We start from the raw sequence: 14,856 nt of genomic DNA, 5'->3' as shown, positions 1-14,856 counted from the left end.
ATTATTAATATTTTTTTTTTCTTAATAACATTGTTCGAGACAAATTTAAACTATTTTGTAGATCACAAATTGTATTTGGTGATTCTTATAGATCTTTTTGTCGCTGAAAATAAATCGTAAGTGAAGTTGCTTTACCGTTACATATTTTAAAGAAATTAGGCTTATAAAAGTGCCAAAAATGGTATTTTTGAGTTATGAGCTTGAATGGCTTAAAAATGTGATCTAATAGAGCAATTTCGGATTCATTTTCAACGGCAAAAAATGTAGAAGAATCACCTGGTTCGGTTCGCGTTTTAAAATCCATGTCGAATGTAATTATATCGAAAAGTATCACGCAGATATTAATAGATATTACGAATAGGTATTACGATTCAAACATTTTATTAAGACGATTGTTTTACATCGCTCAGAAATAACGACGAATGAGAAAAACGAACTATACTTAATATGGTTCTACATATTTTGGTCAATCGGAAAACATAACGTACATAGAGAAAAAAATGCTGTTAAATCAATAGCATCAGTCTAATTGAAGATATATTTTGTCAACTCAATAACAGTATTAATGAGAGAAAAAGATTAAAAGTAAACAATAGCAAATAATTGAATGAATAAAATCTAATTGAATCAACTACATATAAATATTAGTGATAGCGCGAGATTCGACGTTCAATGGAATCAAGCTACGTCTAATTCATATTGTAGCATTTGTTCTCAATGTATTATTTTTAATTTCTGTATTTTTTTTAATTTTTATGTAATATAATATATAACTATCACATGTAACAGATATTGCTAAAGTTGAACATCTCGAGATAATACATCATCTCAAAAAATAAAATCTTTTGTCTTGAAGTTTTTAACATCTAATAAAAAATTTCAAACTTTTTCGCAGACGTTGAAATTAGATCTTATCAGGGTGCTGTAAAAATAAAATGCGCATATGCGCTTGTAAAGTCATTGTAATTCTTTTAGGAGTCCACAATGAGATGTTTGGATTGAGACATTTTTATCTTATCCTAACATTTTTTTTTTATCTCTTATTAACGCTTTCCTAGTCCAATCGGGTCACTTTTGTCTGATAGTGTTTCTGAAAGAGTTTTTATATTCTAAAAAAACCTACAAAAAATTCTAGTACACTGCGCCATCACTTTGGAATTGTTTGATCCATTCTTCACTTTTTTTTTGTACGTATCAAATTTAAAGCGGAATAATGTTTACATGATCCTTTTTCATCCTTGGAAAGAGTAAAATACTCTATTAAAGTGGAATCACTTCTTTTAGTAATATTGTATATCATGTTTTTTTTAGCACAAATTAATTACAAATTTTGTGTTAACTATTATGTATCACTTATTATTTTTTTTATGTCACTTCTCTATTAGAATATGATAATGTTTCAAATAACTACAACAAATGATATACAGTAGCGTTGACAGAAGTTTGTAATTATTTCGTGCTAAGAAACGCGATCAGACCACTGTGCGCTATTTGCAATAAGGAAAATTGAAACGCAATCAGAGGAACACATTTTTTTAAGCTTTTTTTTTACACTTCCTCTTCATTAATATTCATCATTAACTGTCATGCTTCAGCGTCAGTTAACCATCAAGTAAACCGTAATCGCACGCTCGTACGCGAGAATAACAGAAGCGGTGTTAGATTATGCATATATGTATTTCGCAAGTTGTTACATTGTGCTGATTGTGCTTTATTAAGAGGGACTGCTATCCGCGTTTTTTTTTTCTTGCTGCATAACGATATAACTATGCAAATAAATGGATGCCTGATTGCGCCCCACTCTTCCCGCATTATTGCCGCAGCACACGTTTAGCGCACCGGATACGGATGCCTGAAATTCGCATTACATCGATACCAAACGTAACGCGACGTAACCGTCGCGTTAAAGCAACAAGCCGCGAGATTAGAATGTTTAATTGAGCGTGCCGAGTACGTGTATAATATAAGTGTTTGCGTGCGTGTGGTGATGTTCCTGATGATGCAGAATCGTGAATGGCGTATGAATGACGAGTTCTTCGAGAACCGTGCGCGACGGAGTGGGTCTTTAACGTGCTCTTTAACGCTCGCTTGCATTTAGGAGCGAAACAACGCGTTTTTCTCTTACGAGAGGAGGGAAGTGCACGAAGGAGCGAGAAAAGGCGCGCGCGTGATACGAATACGAAGAATTCGTCACCGGAGGTCGTCGCAGTTACGAGCGATAAGCTCGCGGATATTGACGGCAACCGTGCGATGCATCGCTCTTGTACGGCGCGTAAATGCGAGGCGCATTCGCGTCGCATCCATCCGCGTCTGTCACGGTCCGCTGCCGCCGTCGCCGTCGCTGGCCGTCGCGTCGCGCCGTCGATACCGCCGCTGGGCCGCGGTTGATCGGAGCTGAGCGGTGGAAGCGGATGCGAGGAGTCCTTTCGGCATCGCGACGCGGCGCTCAACGTCTCGACGACCTTCCGGAGGCGGAAGGAAGAGCGCGAAGAGCGGGACCGGCCGGTGGATTCCACCTCCACCTCCGTCGGCGTGTGCCCTACTGTCACGAGGAGCCTCCTCAGTCACACGCCACGGGGTTGAGAAGGCGGACGCGTTCGTGCTCCACGTGCTCCTCTCGACCTCGACGCCCCGACGTGCGTCGCGTCGCGGAGGAAGGAGAAGCTCCTCGGCCCCCTCTCCCCTCCTCATCTCGCGCCCGCGAACTAATTAATCAGAGAAATAAATATTCGCCGTGTGCGGCCGCGATCGATCGATCTGCCGTCGATCGCTCACTTTTTCTCGTCGAGCTGGCACAACTCGTATCCAACACGCGACTTTTCCCGCTCTTTCCACCCCTTTGATGACGCGCGCACGACGCGGATGACGCGAGAGAGCGGAATCAGCGATTATTAATTAACTGTATCGAGATTGGTAACTGGGTGGATTTCTCTTGATACCGAATCACGAGAACGCGCCGAGAGTCATATAGTGTGTTTCTTCATTCGCTTGCGGTTTGAGACTATTAAAAGAATATTGAAGAATCGGAGAGATAATGGCGATATGAAGTGGATGTGAAGTACGAAACGCGGCGGCTTCTTCGCTCCGCCTCGTGTCGACGCGAAATTCGCGTGACACGCAGTCTCTATTAGATGATATCGCACGGAAATCATCTCACGCGTAATTCCGACTTCGTACAAACGAGTAATGGACGAGAAACGCGGCTGACGTATCACGCAACGAGTGAGCGATCGGCGTATCGATCGTTTCTCCTTTGTTCGTTCTTTCGTTAATTCTCTCGGATAAAAATCGGAAGCCGGAATCCTTTTGGTGTAAAATCGGAAAAGAAAACACAATCTGGAAAGAGTAATTGTAAAACAAATTGAGAGGAATTGATTGATTCGGGTAAAAAGAAAAGACGAAGTGCACACACCAGATGTGCGTGGTCGGACGGAAACTGTCATGTAAGTTTCGTGCACGAAATTGAAATGTGGCATGTGTTCCGATAATTCTTTCCGAGAGATCTTGGTGATGATCTCTTGCTCTTTAAATTGGAATCGGTGAAATCTTTAGTAATTTCAGTGCTATACTTATAACTATGTCAATCAGTGATAACTTATAATTATGTCATACATGCACATGGTTTTTTGGTGACAGTACAATTCCAGTCAGTGAGAATACCCCATCCTTTTTGCCTCTTAGGGTCAATCTACAATAAGAGTGGTAAGTAAAATTTGACCAAAACAATCTTTTTTTTTTTTAATTTCGAATTGAAATTGAAAACATTTATGGAAATTCTAGAGAGAGATTATATTCTTTAAATATAAATCAGCAAAATTGTGCTGGAGTGCACATACATATAATTGTGATCATCAGTGACTATTAATTGTCTTTCACTAATTCTGATTAAAAAGAGAATATGTTCACTGATAAAAATCAGTGTTATTAGTATTATTAAAAGACAGTGCATGTATCACGGATTGATATATTTACACGTATAGCATTGAAATCAGATTATGCACTGTCTTTCAGTAAATAGTAAACTAAAAAAAAAAGTTTTTTATGTTCAAGTAAATATATTTAACATTTCCTCGGTTTAAATAAATATTAACAAGTATAAAATAAATTTTTTTTAACTTGAGAAATATCTCTTAAATGAAGAAAATGATGTTAAGATAAATAAGCAATGAAAAACAAACCTATTTCTTTCTTCGTAAATAATCATAATATTATTATTGAAAAAATAATTGTGAATAAAAATAACACATATCATCATCTTAGTATTACAATTCTATTATCACAATCTGTGGCATGTTATACATTAATCGTATCATAATTATATTATCTTAATAATAACAAAACTTTAAAACATAGGATAAAACATTTTTTAAATAAATCTTTAAACAAATCAATGAAAAATTTAATTATTATTAAATAACTTAAATGTTTTATACTGTACGTTTTATTGCATTAATACTGTTATAACTTCAACACTTTCGACTATGTTGCTGAGACTCTTTGAAATCAAAATCTAACTGAAACTTTATTTTTATCTGTAAAAATAAAGATAATGAAATTGGCTGTAACTAAAACTGAAACTGAGTTTTCGGCTGAATTCTAACATAAAGTTGGGGACGTAAAAAATTGACCAATCACAGTTGAAAGTGAAGAGAACAATCGACAACGATTGATCGTGCAATTTCTTGTGGTTTGAAGTTTACTGCACTTATTGTAGGTTGACCCTTAATCAAAATCACTGAAAGACAGAGAATAGTCACTGATGATCGATCAGCAAACAAAGTGACGTTACAATAAGATTTTATTGACATTAGAGATGTCATTAAGGCACTAATAAAACTCAACGTCATTTAACGTTACCTTGTTTGCTGGGCAGTTGTAAGTATAACACTACAAAGTGGTAAATAATTAATTCCAATTTAGAGAATATAGAAACGGAAACTGTGACATCCTTCAACAGATAAGCCTGATAATTATAGGTATGAAGAACGATTCGGAGAGCAAGTCTGTGGATGACAAATGTCGGCCTTCGTCTCTAATGTCTCGCGAACGAGAACTTCGGCGAACGAATTAATTTTCGACGCGAGCGAGAATAGCACGTGCGAATCCAAAACGTAAAAATAGAAGCGTGGAAATTGATCTAACGAAATTTCTCACAGTCATTTCTCTTTCGGCACGAATGTACGACGAAGCGCACGTGGTGCCTTCCTGTTCGGGACGTCGCGCGCCAAGTATCCGCGAGGTATTAATAAGACGCTGAAGATTTAAGAGATATCGAACGTATTTGAAGAAGCAATGACTGTCGCTTGTACCGGCTGGAAAGTGTCGCGACTGCCGCACGATTGCCCCGACCGATCTCGCACCGCGGTGTAGCGTCATGCTTCGAGATCGCGAGGGAACGACGAGGATGATCATCGCGCATCCCCTCGGACGGCGCGAATAAGATCGTCGATCGCCGCCGCGGTGCCCCCGCAATGCTCGTCGCAATGGGATTTTCGTCGTACGCGACCGACCCATCGTACGACGACTTGAACTACACGGCCGTTGGGCCGACGAACGCGTCGTCCGTGGACGCGCAACTCAATCTACCGTACACCGTCTGCGAGATTCTGGTCGCGATCTGCGCCGTCTTCGGCAACGGCCTGGTGATCATCGTTTTCGGCAAGGAGCGGAAGCTACGCAGACGCACCAACTACTACATCGTCTCGCTGGCCACAGCCGATCTGCTGGTCGGCCTGTTCGCGATCCCGTTCGCGATCCTCGCGAGCATCGGCCTGCCGACGAATCTGCACGCCTGCCTGTTCACCGTGTCGGTCCTCGTGGTCCTGTGCACCATCAGCATCTTCTGCCTGGTGGCGGTGTCCATCGATCGTTACTGGGCGATACTGCATCCCATGGGATACTCGCGCACCGTACGCACCAAAACTGCCATAGGTGAGGAAGGCGCGCACCACCCTAGCTCTCTTCACGCCAATCGTCATGGTCGGCCTTAGCCGACGTCGTTAATTTGATATCTGATATCGCGCGCTCGTGTCACGAGAGATTAATGACGGTCGATCCAGGTACTCTGATTCAAGTTGATCCAAGATCACCGCTCCCGCGAGGAACGGCGGAAACTCGAGCGCGGCGTAACGATTACACGGTTAGGCGAATTGACCTCTGACAATCTATTTATTTCTGTTTCTCTCGCTAAATAAGCTTGTATTGAAGGGTAATTGAGATTGCCAACATTTCGAATTGAGTAAATCGCAGCTCTGGTAACTTAATACTTGTTATATAAAATGTAGTTACCTTTATACGATATATATTATATGAAGAGAGAAAATTGATTTTTAAACGAGATTAATAGTTCTAAACTAAACTCATTGGGGCGATTCTACCTAGGTAGCAAGCTGACGTTATTTGTCATCAAAGATGTTATTTTGACGTTAAAATGACAAATAACGTCAGCTGGCTATCTGGATACTCAGTCGACACAGTCATGTGTCCATTCCCTAACAGCACAAGATATCATATGAATATTCTAGATATTGTACGAATATATTCGTTCAATATCACGTGCTGTTAAGGTACACTGAGAAAAATTTCAATCGGATAACGATCGGATTATCCCGTTAAAAAGTAACAAACGTATATTTTCGATTATTTAAACCGGAATATCAGAAAATAAACGGATAATCTGTCAGATAGTCACTTCTCATACAACACAAAATCGGGACGTAAAACGACTTTAAGACATCTAAAAAGATGTCTTTAAGACACCTTTTCAAAAGTAGTTTTAAAGATATCTTTTAAACATCTTAAAGACGTCTTATGATCCGATTTTAGACTTTGTGCTGTATTTTTAAACAAATTTATCCGTTCATTTCTGCACATTCCGATCTAAATAATCGGAAATATCCGTTTGTTACTTTTTAACAGGATAATCCGATCGTTATTCTCCGGATATTTTTCTCAGTGTAGCTGTAAATTTCAATACATATCACCTTTTATATAACGTAAAAGTGCAGCGATGTTGTACATATTTATATTATAATTTTTTCCCTTTTTCAAAACTAACGATGATGGATGCTACATTTATGTCGTCTTACTATAATTAACTACTTTTTTTGTATAATGTCTATATAATTTCAGACATTAAACGGTGGATTAAATTTTATATATTGAAGCATCACATACATGTTATATAATATGCATGTAGCATTTGTACATTTATTTAAAAGAAAACAATAGATACAACTAATTATGATAAAAATATCATGAAATATTTTTGTTATTCCCAAATTATATAGCAGTTACAAATTGTGTGGACTGGGTCGGTACAACATAGATATGATAGTTAGATATGATTTCCAGTGTTTCTATTGATGCAATGAAAGCGTGTAATTGGCAAGTATGGGCTCTCTAGGCTATTCAAGTAATAGAAATTACGAGTTAGACACGTACCGTGGCACTTGGCTACTCAATTGCGGACTTGTTTAGCCAAGGGCCGGTCACAAAGAAAACTCGGAAGTGCTTTAGGTGCGTTATTAACTACGTTGACGACGTTAATGAAAGGGACAAGAGGGCCCGGTGCCCGGTCGCGCGCGATATTCCAATCCTAATTTCCGGCACGTGCCATACGTACGGTTATAAACAGCTAATATAATTACGTAGCATTGTCGCGTAATCCGAGATTACGTGTCGTGTTCCTAAGTCGCGTCGCATGACGCGTTACGCCTCGTTTATTAAGCGTGAACGCATACACCAATTAACGTGAACATGCAAAATAATTGTAAAATTGCATCGCGTGCTTCTCGCGGTAATCGTAAAACTGTCACGTGCTTTTTCCTCATTGTTCCGATTCTGAGGTCTGCATCGTATACAAACGGAAAAGCTCTCGGAATAACCTATAGAAAAATGAACTTGATTTGCAGTAGTTCCGAGAGGAGACATACTTTAAAATGATCCGAAAGGAAGGAATCAACAAGTTATAACTTTGTTTCAAGACTAGAAGTGGATCATAAAAGGTTTTAAATTCTTACAGTTCCCGATTTAAAAGATCAAAAGAGTCACCCTGTCGTATTTTAGACATACTGTTTCGTAAGCAATAATAAGTATTAAACGTCATATAATAAACTTTTTCGAAGACAAGTTTATAACAAGCCAGCATTCATAGTCGGTTCTTAAATTTAAGACCGTCTTAAATGCTGTCTGAAGATGTCATAAACCAATCACAGAGTTATCAACATCTTAAGACATTACTTAAAAAATCTTGAAATAAAAATCGATTACGAATACCAGCCATAAACACATCTTTTATTATTTTTCAATATTTGTTTGATACAAGTAATAATGCAATAATAATTGTATATTCATTGCGAAATTCTTTGATAAGACGAAACAATCTTGAAAAAATCAGATAAGCTTTAACTATCTCAAGAATGTTTATCGAGTATCTATCGAGTATGAGAGATTTAAAATAATAAATTTCCTTACAAATTCGTTTAATTATCCCGTTTAATTATTCGTTTAATTATTTGGAATATATTAATAACATTAATATATCCCAAAACGCTACAAAATTTTTCATAAAAATTGTCTAGTTAAAAAATATCTAGACGTTCTGTTCTTCCTTAATTCTTTTAAATTAAGGAGAAATAGAATGTCCATAGATATTTTAAAAATAATATATCGCGAGCATTATTTGTCCTTGCTTAATATTTGGCAAACAACAACAAATGATGAAATGATTTCGTGAGCGTTAAGTGGAACGCGCCCTATATAAACGAACGCAAAAAAGTCGAAAATTGCAAATGTGGAAATGAGTGGATATACATCAAAACGTAGAGCTTAAAGTCCTGATTAAGGCTCCTGAGTACTCGCCGCGGCCATATTGAAGTCGTGACGTCAGAAGCGAGAAATTGCGTGAAATAACACGTAATTTTGTCCGACATGTCATTTGTAAATAAAGCCAATTTGGATAAAACACACTAAGCAGATGACTTTAAAACACTTCTAAATATCGGTCACGACTATCCTTTTTCCGCCTAATAGTCAGTAAATAGTTGTAAAAAGCATGTAAAGTGTCGTCTATTCAGACAGGAAAACACACGGATAGCTATTGAAAGGAGTGAAAAATGTACTTTTATGTATAAAATTCAAAGAAACTTTACTCGCGGTCCATTTTTACGAATTTGATAAATATAAGACAAGTCATATTTTCACAATAAAACACATAATAACAAAATGACATGCACGATAACATTTCATCGTCAATCTGTCACGTTTCACGTGTATTAGTTCTAATTTTATCCGCGACGAAATGTCGCTACCGTCAACGCGGAGTTCTCGGCTGAGGAGTCAGGAGCCTTAAAATGGTACTTTAAAAAATGTTAATCTGTTCTCGAGATATTCAAGTTACTATTTATAGTACGTCGGTTATGAACCGGTTAAAAATTAATCTGTAATATATTAATATTAACCATCTTTTGGCCATGTTTGTTTTTTTCTTTCTTTGTGCGCCGTGTTCCTTCCAAATATTTCTATCGTTCGATGAGACAGGCGAAAAATACAAAACTGGTTAGACTACGTAAAGTCCTTGAAGCATTCCATCTCCCACATATTGCACCCGATAACACGCGTTTCCCATGGGAGCGCCGCTTCTATGAATAATGAACGAATCGATAAGAAAACGTGTGTCGGTTCGTATTCGCGGGTAGTTATATACATAAAAATTACTTCGTCGATGTAGCCGGGGAGAGCGCGAGAAGTCGGTGATAATCGCGATGAATGACCGATGCGTATAACGAACGGATGCGCGCGAACGAGTTATTATTCGAATCAATTGAGCACATGCAGTCGCGACGACGCGACGACGACGACGACCGACGACGCGGCGCGTCGATTCTCTCGGTGGTGAAGCGATCGATCGTGGTCGAAAGAGAAATGAAATTAATTGAAAGAACGATCGGTTTCCAGGTATAATATGCGTGTGCTGGGTAGCGGGCACCCTGGTCGGCTTTCTACCGCTTTTTGGATGGAACGCTGGCGAGATGGACGACCACGGATGCATGTTCACGAACGTCATGGACTACGACTACCTCGTGTTCCTGTACTTCGCTACGATCATCTTCCCCGCCCTGCTGATCGCAGCTTTCTACGCCCACATATACCGCGTGATCGTAAGACAGGTCAGTGAGCACGAAAGAAAGAGACTCCGAGAGTTCGATGGCAAAAAAAAAAAAAAATATGAAATAAAAATAACGGGAAATCACGGAAAGCCAAAGAGTGTAACGGGTACGACGATTACAGCTACAGCAAATCGTCACGATGGATCCCAGCGGCCCAGGTGGCCGCGGCGGTACCATTCGTCGTGTTCTGCATTTTGGCGGCCGCGTGGGCGGTGGCCATCACCAGACGGGGACGATGCTGCGTTGTCTTGGCGCGGCGCGTAAACGAGAGGTCAAGGCCACGCAGAATTTATCCCGCATCGTCGTCTTCTTCATCGTCTGTTGGTTCCCGTTGTACACGATAAACTGCGTGATGGCTTTCTGCCCGCAGTGCGAGGTGAACGACTTCTTCATGAAGTTCTGCATCATCCTCTCGCATATCAATTCGGTCGGCAATCCGCTCCTCTACGCCTACCATCTCAAGGATTTTCGCATCGCCCTCAAGAACTTCGTCTGGGGGCTGCTCTTCCCGCACAGCGACGTCAAATCCAGCGTGATCAGCGTGATCCACGACCGGGGTTCCTTCGTCGGTTCGCAGAGACAACTTCAGAGGCGATTCAGCGGCTTCGATCAGCCGAGGAGTCAGAGGCCGAGCTTACTACGTCAGGTGCGTTGATATCCTAACGGCACACTTTATCCCAAAGACGTTCCATGAACGTCTCTAGGAGATTTGTGCTATTATAACTAATGAAGTATCATCAGCTAACTGATATAGTAATTAATTTATTGAAACGCTTGATCAGTTCTTTTTCTTAAGAGCAGATTTAAAGATAATTTTGTTGGACCATCAAAATAATATTCTGAAAGACGTTCAAACATGATGCAAAAAGTTTTGATATTCCAGCAACCAGTTTGAGCATCCTACATAATTATTTTGATAGTCCAATAAAAGTTTTTTTAAGTCTATCGTATATCTGTCTAAATTAGACACTTTAGCAAAATCGTTATTTCCGTGCGCGGTATTAAAAAATTTACTATAGTAAATTTGTAGATTGTACCAAATTGATCAAGATACGGAAGATTAAAATTATTATATTATCAGCGAAAATAACCGGGTCTACTTAAACTATTAAGTGTTTCTACCCGTATAGCACAGCATAGAAATAAAAAGCAATTAACATTGCAGCAATGGTAAAACGTCCGCTCTAAAAATAGTAATACGTCATATTGCAGCAACATCCCTATCAGCAGACAATGTTTTTTAAATGTTTTTTAAATATTTATTCTTTATTATAACGTTTTTTAAATATTTAAAAACATTAAAAAAATAATGTTTCCTGATAGGGATATATAATAGTGTATTAACGTTGCTGCAACATTACGTATCAATATTTTAACTAAAGCGGACGACATTTTATCGTTGCTGCAATATTGCTGAAACATTATAGCAGTATTTTGCAATGTTTTTCCTAATCTATGCTGTACGAATACTCCGCGTAACATTTATATTTGACTCTATTCTACCAATGTTTTCTACCAACTATCTACTTCTTTCATTATATTGGCCCTCTCAGGTGATCGATGGGAACAGAAGGATGGACGGTGCGTACCCCGAAAGGCGCGTCTCATCGATCCGAGAGAAAGAGGTGCGCAAGAACGCGACGGACGTTAACATCGCGGCCGGAACTGCGGTTCTAATCAGCAACTCCGCGCCGGCCGCGGCGATCAAACGGATGAACGAGGAGAAACCGATCAACGACGGCGACATCGTCGACCGCAACGACGACGCGACCGCCCGCGGAATTTCCTCCATGGAACTGCAAACGTACAAATCGCTGGTGCCGCTTCTACCCGCGGAGGAAGATCACGTCGAAGAAACGCCGCCCGCGTCGATCTTCGTGATCGAGGCCGACGTGGTGAATCACGCCTCGCCCGATCGTCTCCTGGTCCTGGAGGAATCTCGGGACAGAGTCGACGTAGCGGGCGGCTGACAGCAGTAATTGCAAGAGAGAAAAGAACTGCTGGAACATTCTTCCGACAAACGGAACTAGGAAATTTACATTTCTTCCCTCCCTCCCTCTCCCCAAATCTCGGTGTGCCGATTTTATTATTAATTACTCGTCTCGAGCGTGCCATATAACTCACATCGCGCGTATTTTAACGTTAGTTAAATGAATTACGTTAAAATGAAGCAACAGTCGTACTCCATTTGAAGCTTCGAACAAAAAGATAAAGCGACAAACGTATCGTGGTCGTCCTACGTTCGTCTAACTCTCTTCTTTTTTTTTATGTATTGTAAATAAAAAGTAGATAAAAATAGATATTGTGAGAAATTAATGAGAACACTTGAGGTGAAAGAACGTGTTCTCGAACGCTTGGCGAGGATAATACCCTATCAAGTGCCGGATTCATGTAGAATTGCCGAGTGATAGGTATATATATCGAGGAGGGACAATATACTTAATGTTGTACGACAGAACAGTGCACGTCGTGATTGTGTGTGTCTACGTGTTCCCGTAGAAACATTTGCACGATGCTTGTGCAATACTCTGCATATCAATTGGCACAACTAGACCATCGTCATGTGCCATTCCTTCTGTTTCCTCCATACTCTTTACACGCGATACTTGCTAAATATGTATGCACGTTCTTGCGTATATATTGGTATTGTTAAAATTACTCCTCTAAAATTACTAAAATGATATTTTAATCAATAAAATTATCGCGGTACAAACAATTATCAGTCGTGCCATTACCGAAGATCGTGCCCGTTCGGCAAATTGCTCTCTAGAAATGATGATAGATAAATAACCAAATCACCGACCAATCATCCTCAGTGACCGATTAATTCTAATCAAACTTTGATTTAACTTTCGATTTAACAGAATAATCGACTCAAAGTGCAAGAGAAAATAAGATTAAATTAAATTTTTAATCAATAGCAAAATTCTCAGAAAGAAATTTTCAGAAAAGAATTTTTTGTGTCTAGTATCAAACAGTTTAGGAAGATTTCCTTTGTCGCACTGATTATTTAGGTTTTTAGAAAATTTTTTTAACCAATGGGAAAACATTTGTCGAAATTACTTTTTGTTTTTTTAATTATTGTTTGAAGATTAATTATTTATTTTTTTTTGTTACAAAAAATAGTAGACAATTGACAATAAGATCCATTTGACGTCTGCATAATTTATCGACGATCATGATTTCCGAATCTCCAGTGAACGCGGAAATTAAAACATTAGTTTAATCAGAATTTAATTATTTACGGCTATCGTTAAACTAAAATTTTTTATTTTGTCAAATAAATAAACAAAGAGTTGTTTAAAAATTTGTTTAAAAAAAATAATTTTTACACAATTTTTTGTTTCTGAAGAAATCAAGCTATCCAGATATAATTTAGCACAGGTGTTCTAATTAAAATAATGTTTGAGTTAATTTCCATCCACTGGAAAATCTGCAGATTCATAGTGCTAAGGTCAAATAGATCTATTAATATTTATTATGTACTTTTTATAACGAATAAGTAAGAATTCAATTTTCAAACAATAATAAATAAAGAATAAGAAATAATTTTTAAAAAATATTAAACCCTTAAAAGATTTCTAAAAACCTAAAAAATCAACGCGACGAAGTAAAGAAGCTTATACATCTTTCGGAAATATAAGTAGTACAATTTTATCGAATAGAAACTGCGAGATCTTATTAAATTAATAAATATGCGAATAGATGTTAAGAAGTTCGATCATTTTAATATTTCTTATTCCCCCCTTCTCTCTCTTTCGCCTTTTTATACTTATTTATTTTTAGCGATGACTATATTCAATGTCAACTACATTAAATTACTTGTGTCATTTATGAATTCTAGATTTTATCAAGTCTTGGATATTTTGTTCAAGAATTCTACGAAATCTTGGAAACGACATCATAACAACGATTATTTTACGGAAGTATAAATTCGGCCGAAAAGGACATGTATAATAAAGCATGCGAGTTTCTAGCGTACGATAAGCATCCTATGTATCGTGGCATTGTGCGAGCGAGTGAAATTGATGTCATTAAAGCTTCGCACGTATAATCCGTATGTGCATTAATTTCCTAATCGTTTTGTTTATATCCTTTCAATCTTTTCGGTCAATTTGACGCATACGTGACATCGTAACAATTCTCTATTGAAATATTTGTGATCAGTGTTCGATTGATATAAACAGAAGTGCTAATAAAAAAAAAAGAGGAAAATCACTTTTAGGATACGAAACCTGTCAAGCCAGGTGTAAAACAACAGATTTCTCGAGGGCAAATTCACGTTAATATCTCCGTTTTATACGCTCTGACGTTCTACATTGTTTTCTCATTCTCCCTTGAATTGTTTTACGAAAATAATTAAAACACTTTCAGTTTCATTTAACTTTTCTTTTTTAAATGTTTTTCCTTTAAATGTTTTAAATGATTTGGTCATGAGTCTATAATGTAATGTGTTATACTGAATAAAAACGAAATTGTATCAATACTGTGTTTTCAAAATAACCATTCGCAATGTCATTTTGATTGCATAAAATAGTAAATGGAATTTTATATTAAATTATTTTCAGCTATGAAAGAATAAAAGCACGCATCAAAGAGAAAACTTGTATAGGATCAAGAAACGCGGTCATGACCGTCGCGACTCAGCGCCAAGATAGATTTTACGAGAAAATCGAAAAAAAGAAAA

The 14,856-nt window shown here is 38.1% G+C and overlaps 2 protein-coding genes across 9 annotated transcripts in view; one reads left to right on the top strand and one right to left on the bottom strand.

Annotated features, from left to right (window-relative positions):
- Positions 1–14,856, bottom strand: part of LOC105202108 (DNA-directed RNA polymerase II subunit RPB11) — a 53,717-nt gene that overhangs the window by 38,066 nt on the left and 795 nt on the right. The gene's annotated exons all lie outside the window — the stretch shown is intronic.
- On the top strand, positions 1,643–14,247 carry LOC105201947 (adenosine receptor A2b). Of its 8 annotated transcripts, none has more exons than XM_026132465.2 (6): positions 1,644–3,443; positions 3,637–3,702; positions 4,977–5,931; positions 9,958–10,169; positions 10,291–10,815; positions 11,723–12,139. In XM_026132465.2, exons 3-6 carry the CDS (start codon positions 5,472–5,474, stop codon positions 12,137–12,139), a joined length of 1,614 nt encoding a protein of 537 aa, XP_025988250.1. In that variant the 5' UTR covers positions 1,644–3,443; positions 3,637–3,702; positions 4,977–5,471. The 8 variants fall into 8 exon arrangements, with proteins under 8 accessions (XP_011168551.1, XP_025988250.1, XP_025988251.1 ...); XM_026132466.2 differs by having other exon boundaries at positions 4,921–5,931; XM_026132462.2 differs by having other exon boundaries at positions 3,562–3,702.

The sequence above is a fragment of the Solenopsis invicta genome, chromosome 1 (assembly GCF_016802725.1).
Source record: "Solenopsis invicta isolate M01_SB chromosome 1, UNIL_Sinv_3.0, whole genome shotgun sequence".
In the NCBI taxonomy this organism is placed as follows: Eukaryota; Metazoa; Arthropoda; class Insecta; order Hymenoptera; family Formicidae; genus Solenopsis; species Solenopsis invicta.
The sequence above is the reverse complement of the archived record's forward strand: the minus strand, read 5'-3'. Positions and strand labels throughout refer to the sequence as shown.

Bases quoted from the DNA above. Each gene is read 5' to 3' on its own strand.
- LOC105201947 (XM_039452783.1), top strand. From the start codon at position 5,472: ATGCTCGTCGCAATGGGATTTTCGTCGTACGCGACCGACCCATCGTAC. The intron at 5,932-9,957 runs GTGAGGAAGGCG...ATCGGTTTCCAG, and splicing joins ACGCACCAAAACTGCCATAG to GTATAATATGCGTGTGCTGG. The intron at 10,816-11,722 runs GTGCGTTGATAT...TGGCCCTCTCAG, and splicing joins GGCCGAGCTTACTACGTCAG to GTGATCGATGGGAACAGAAG.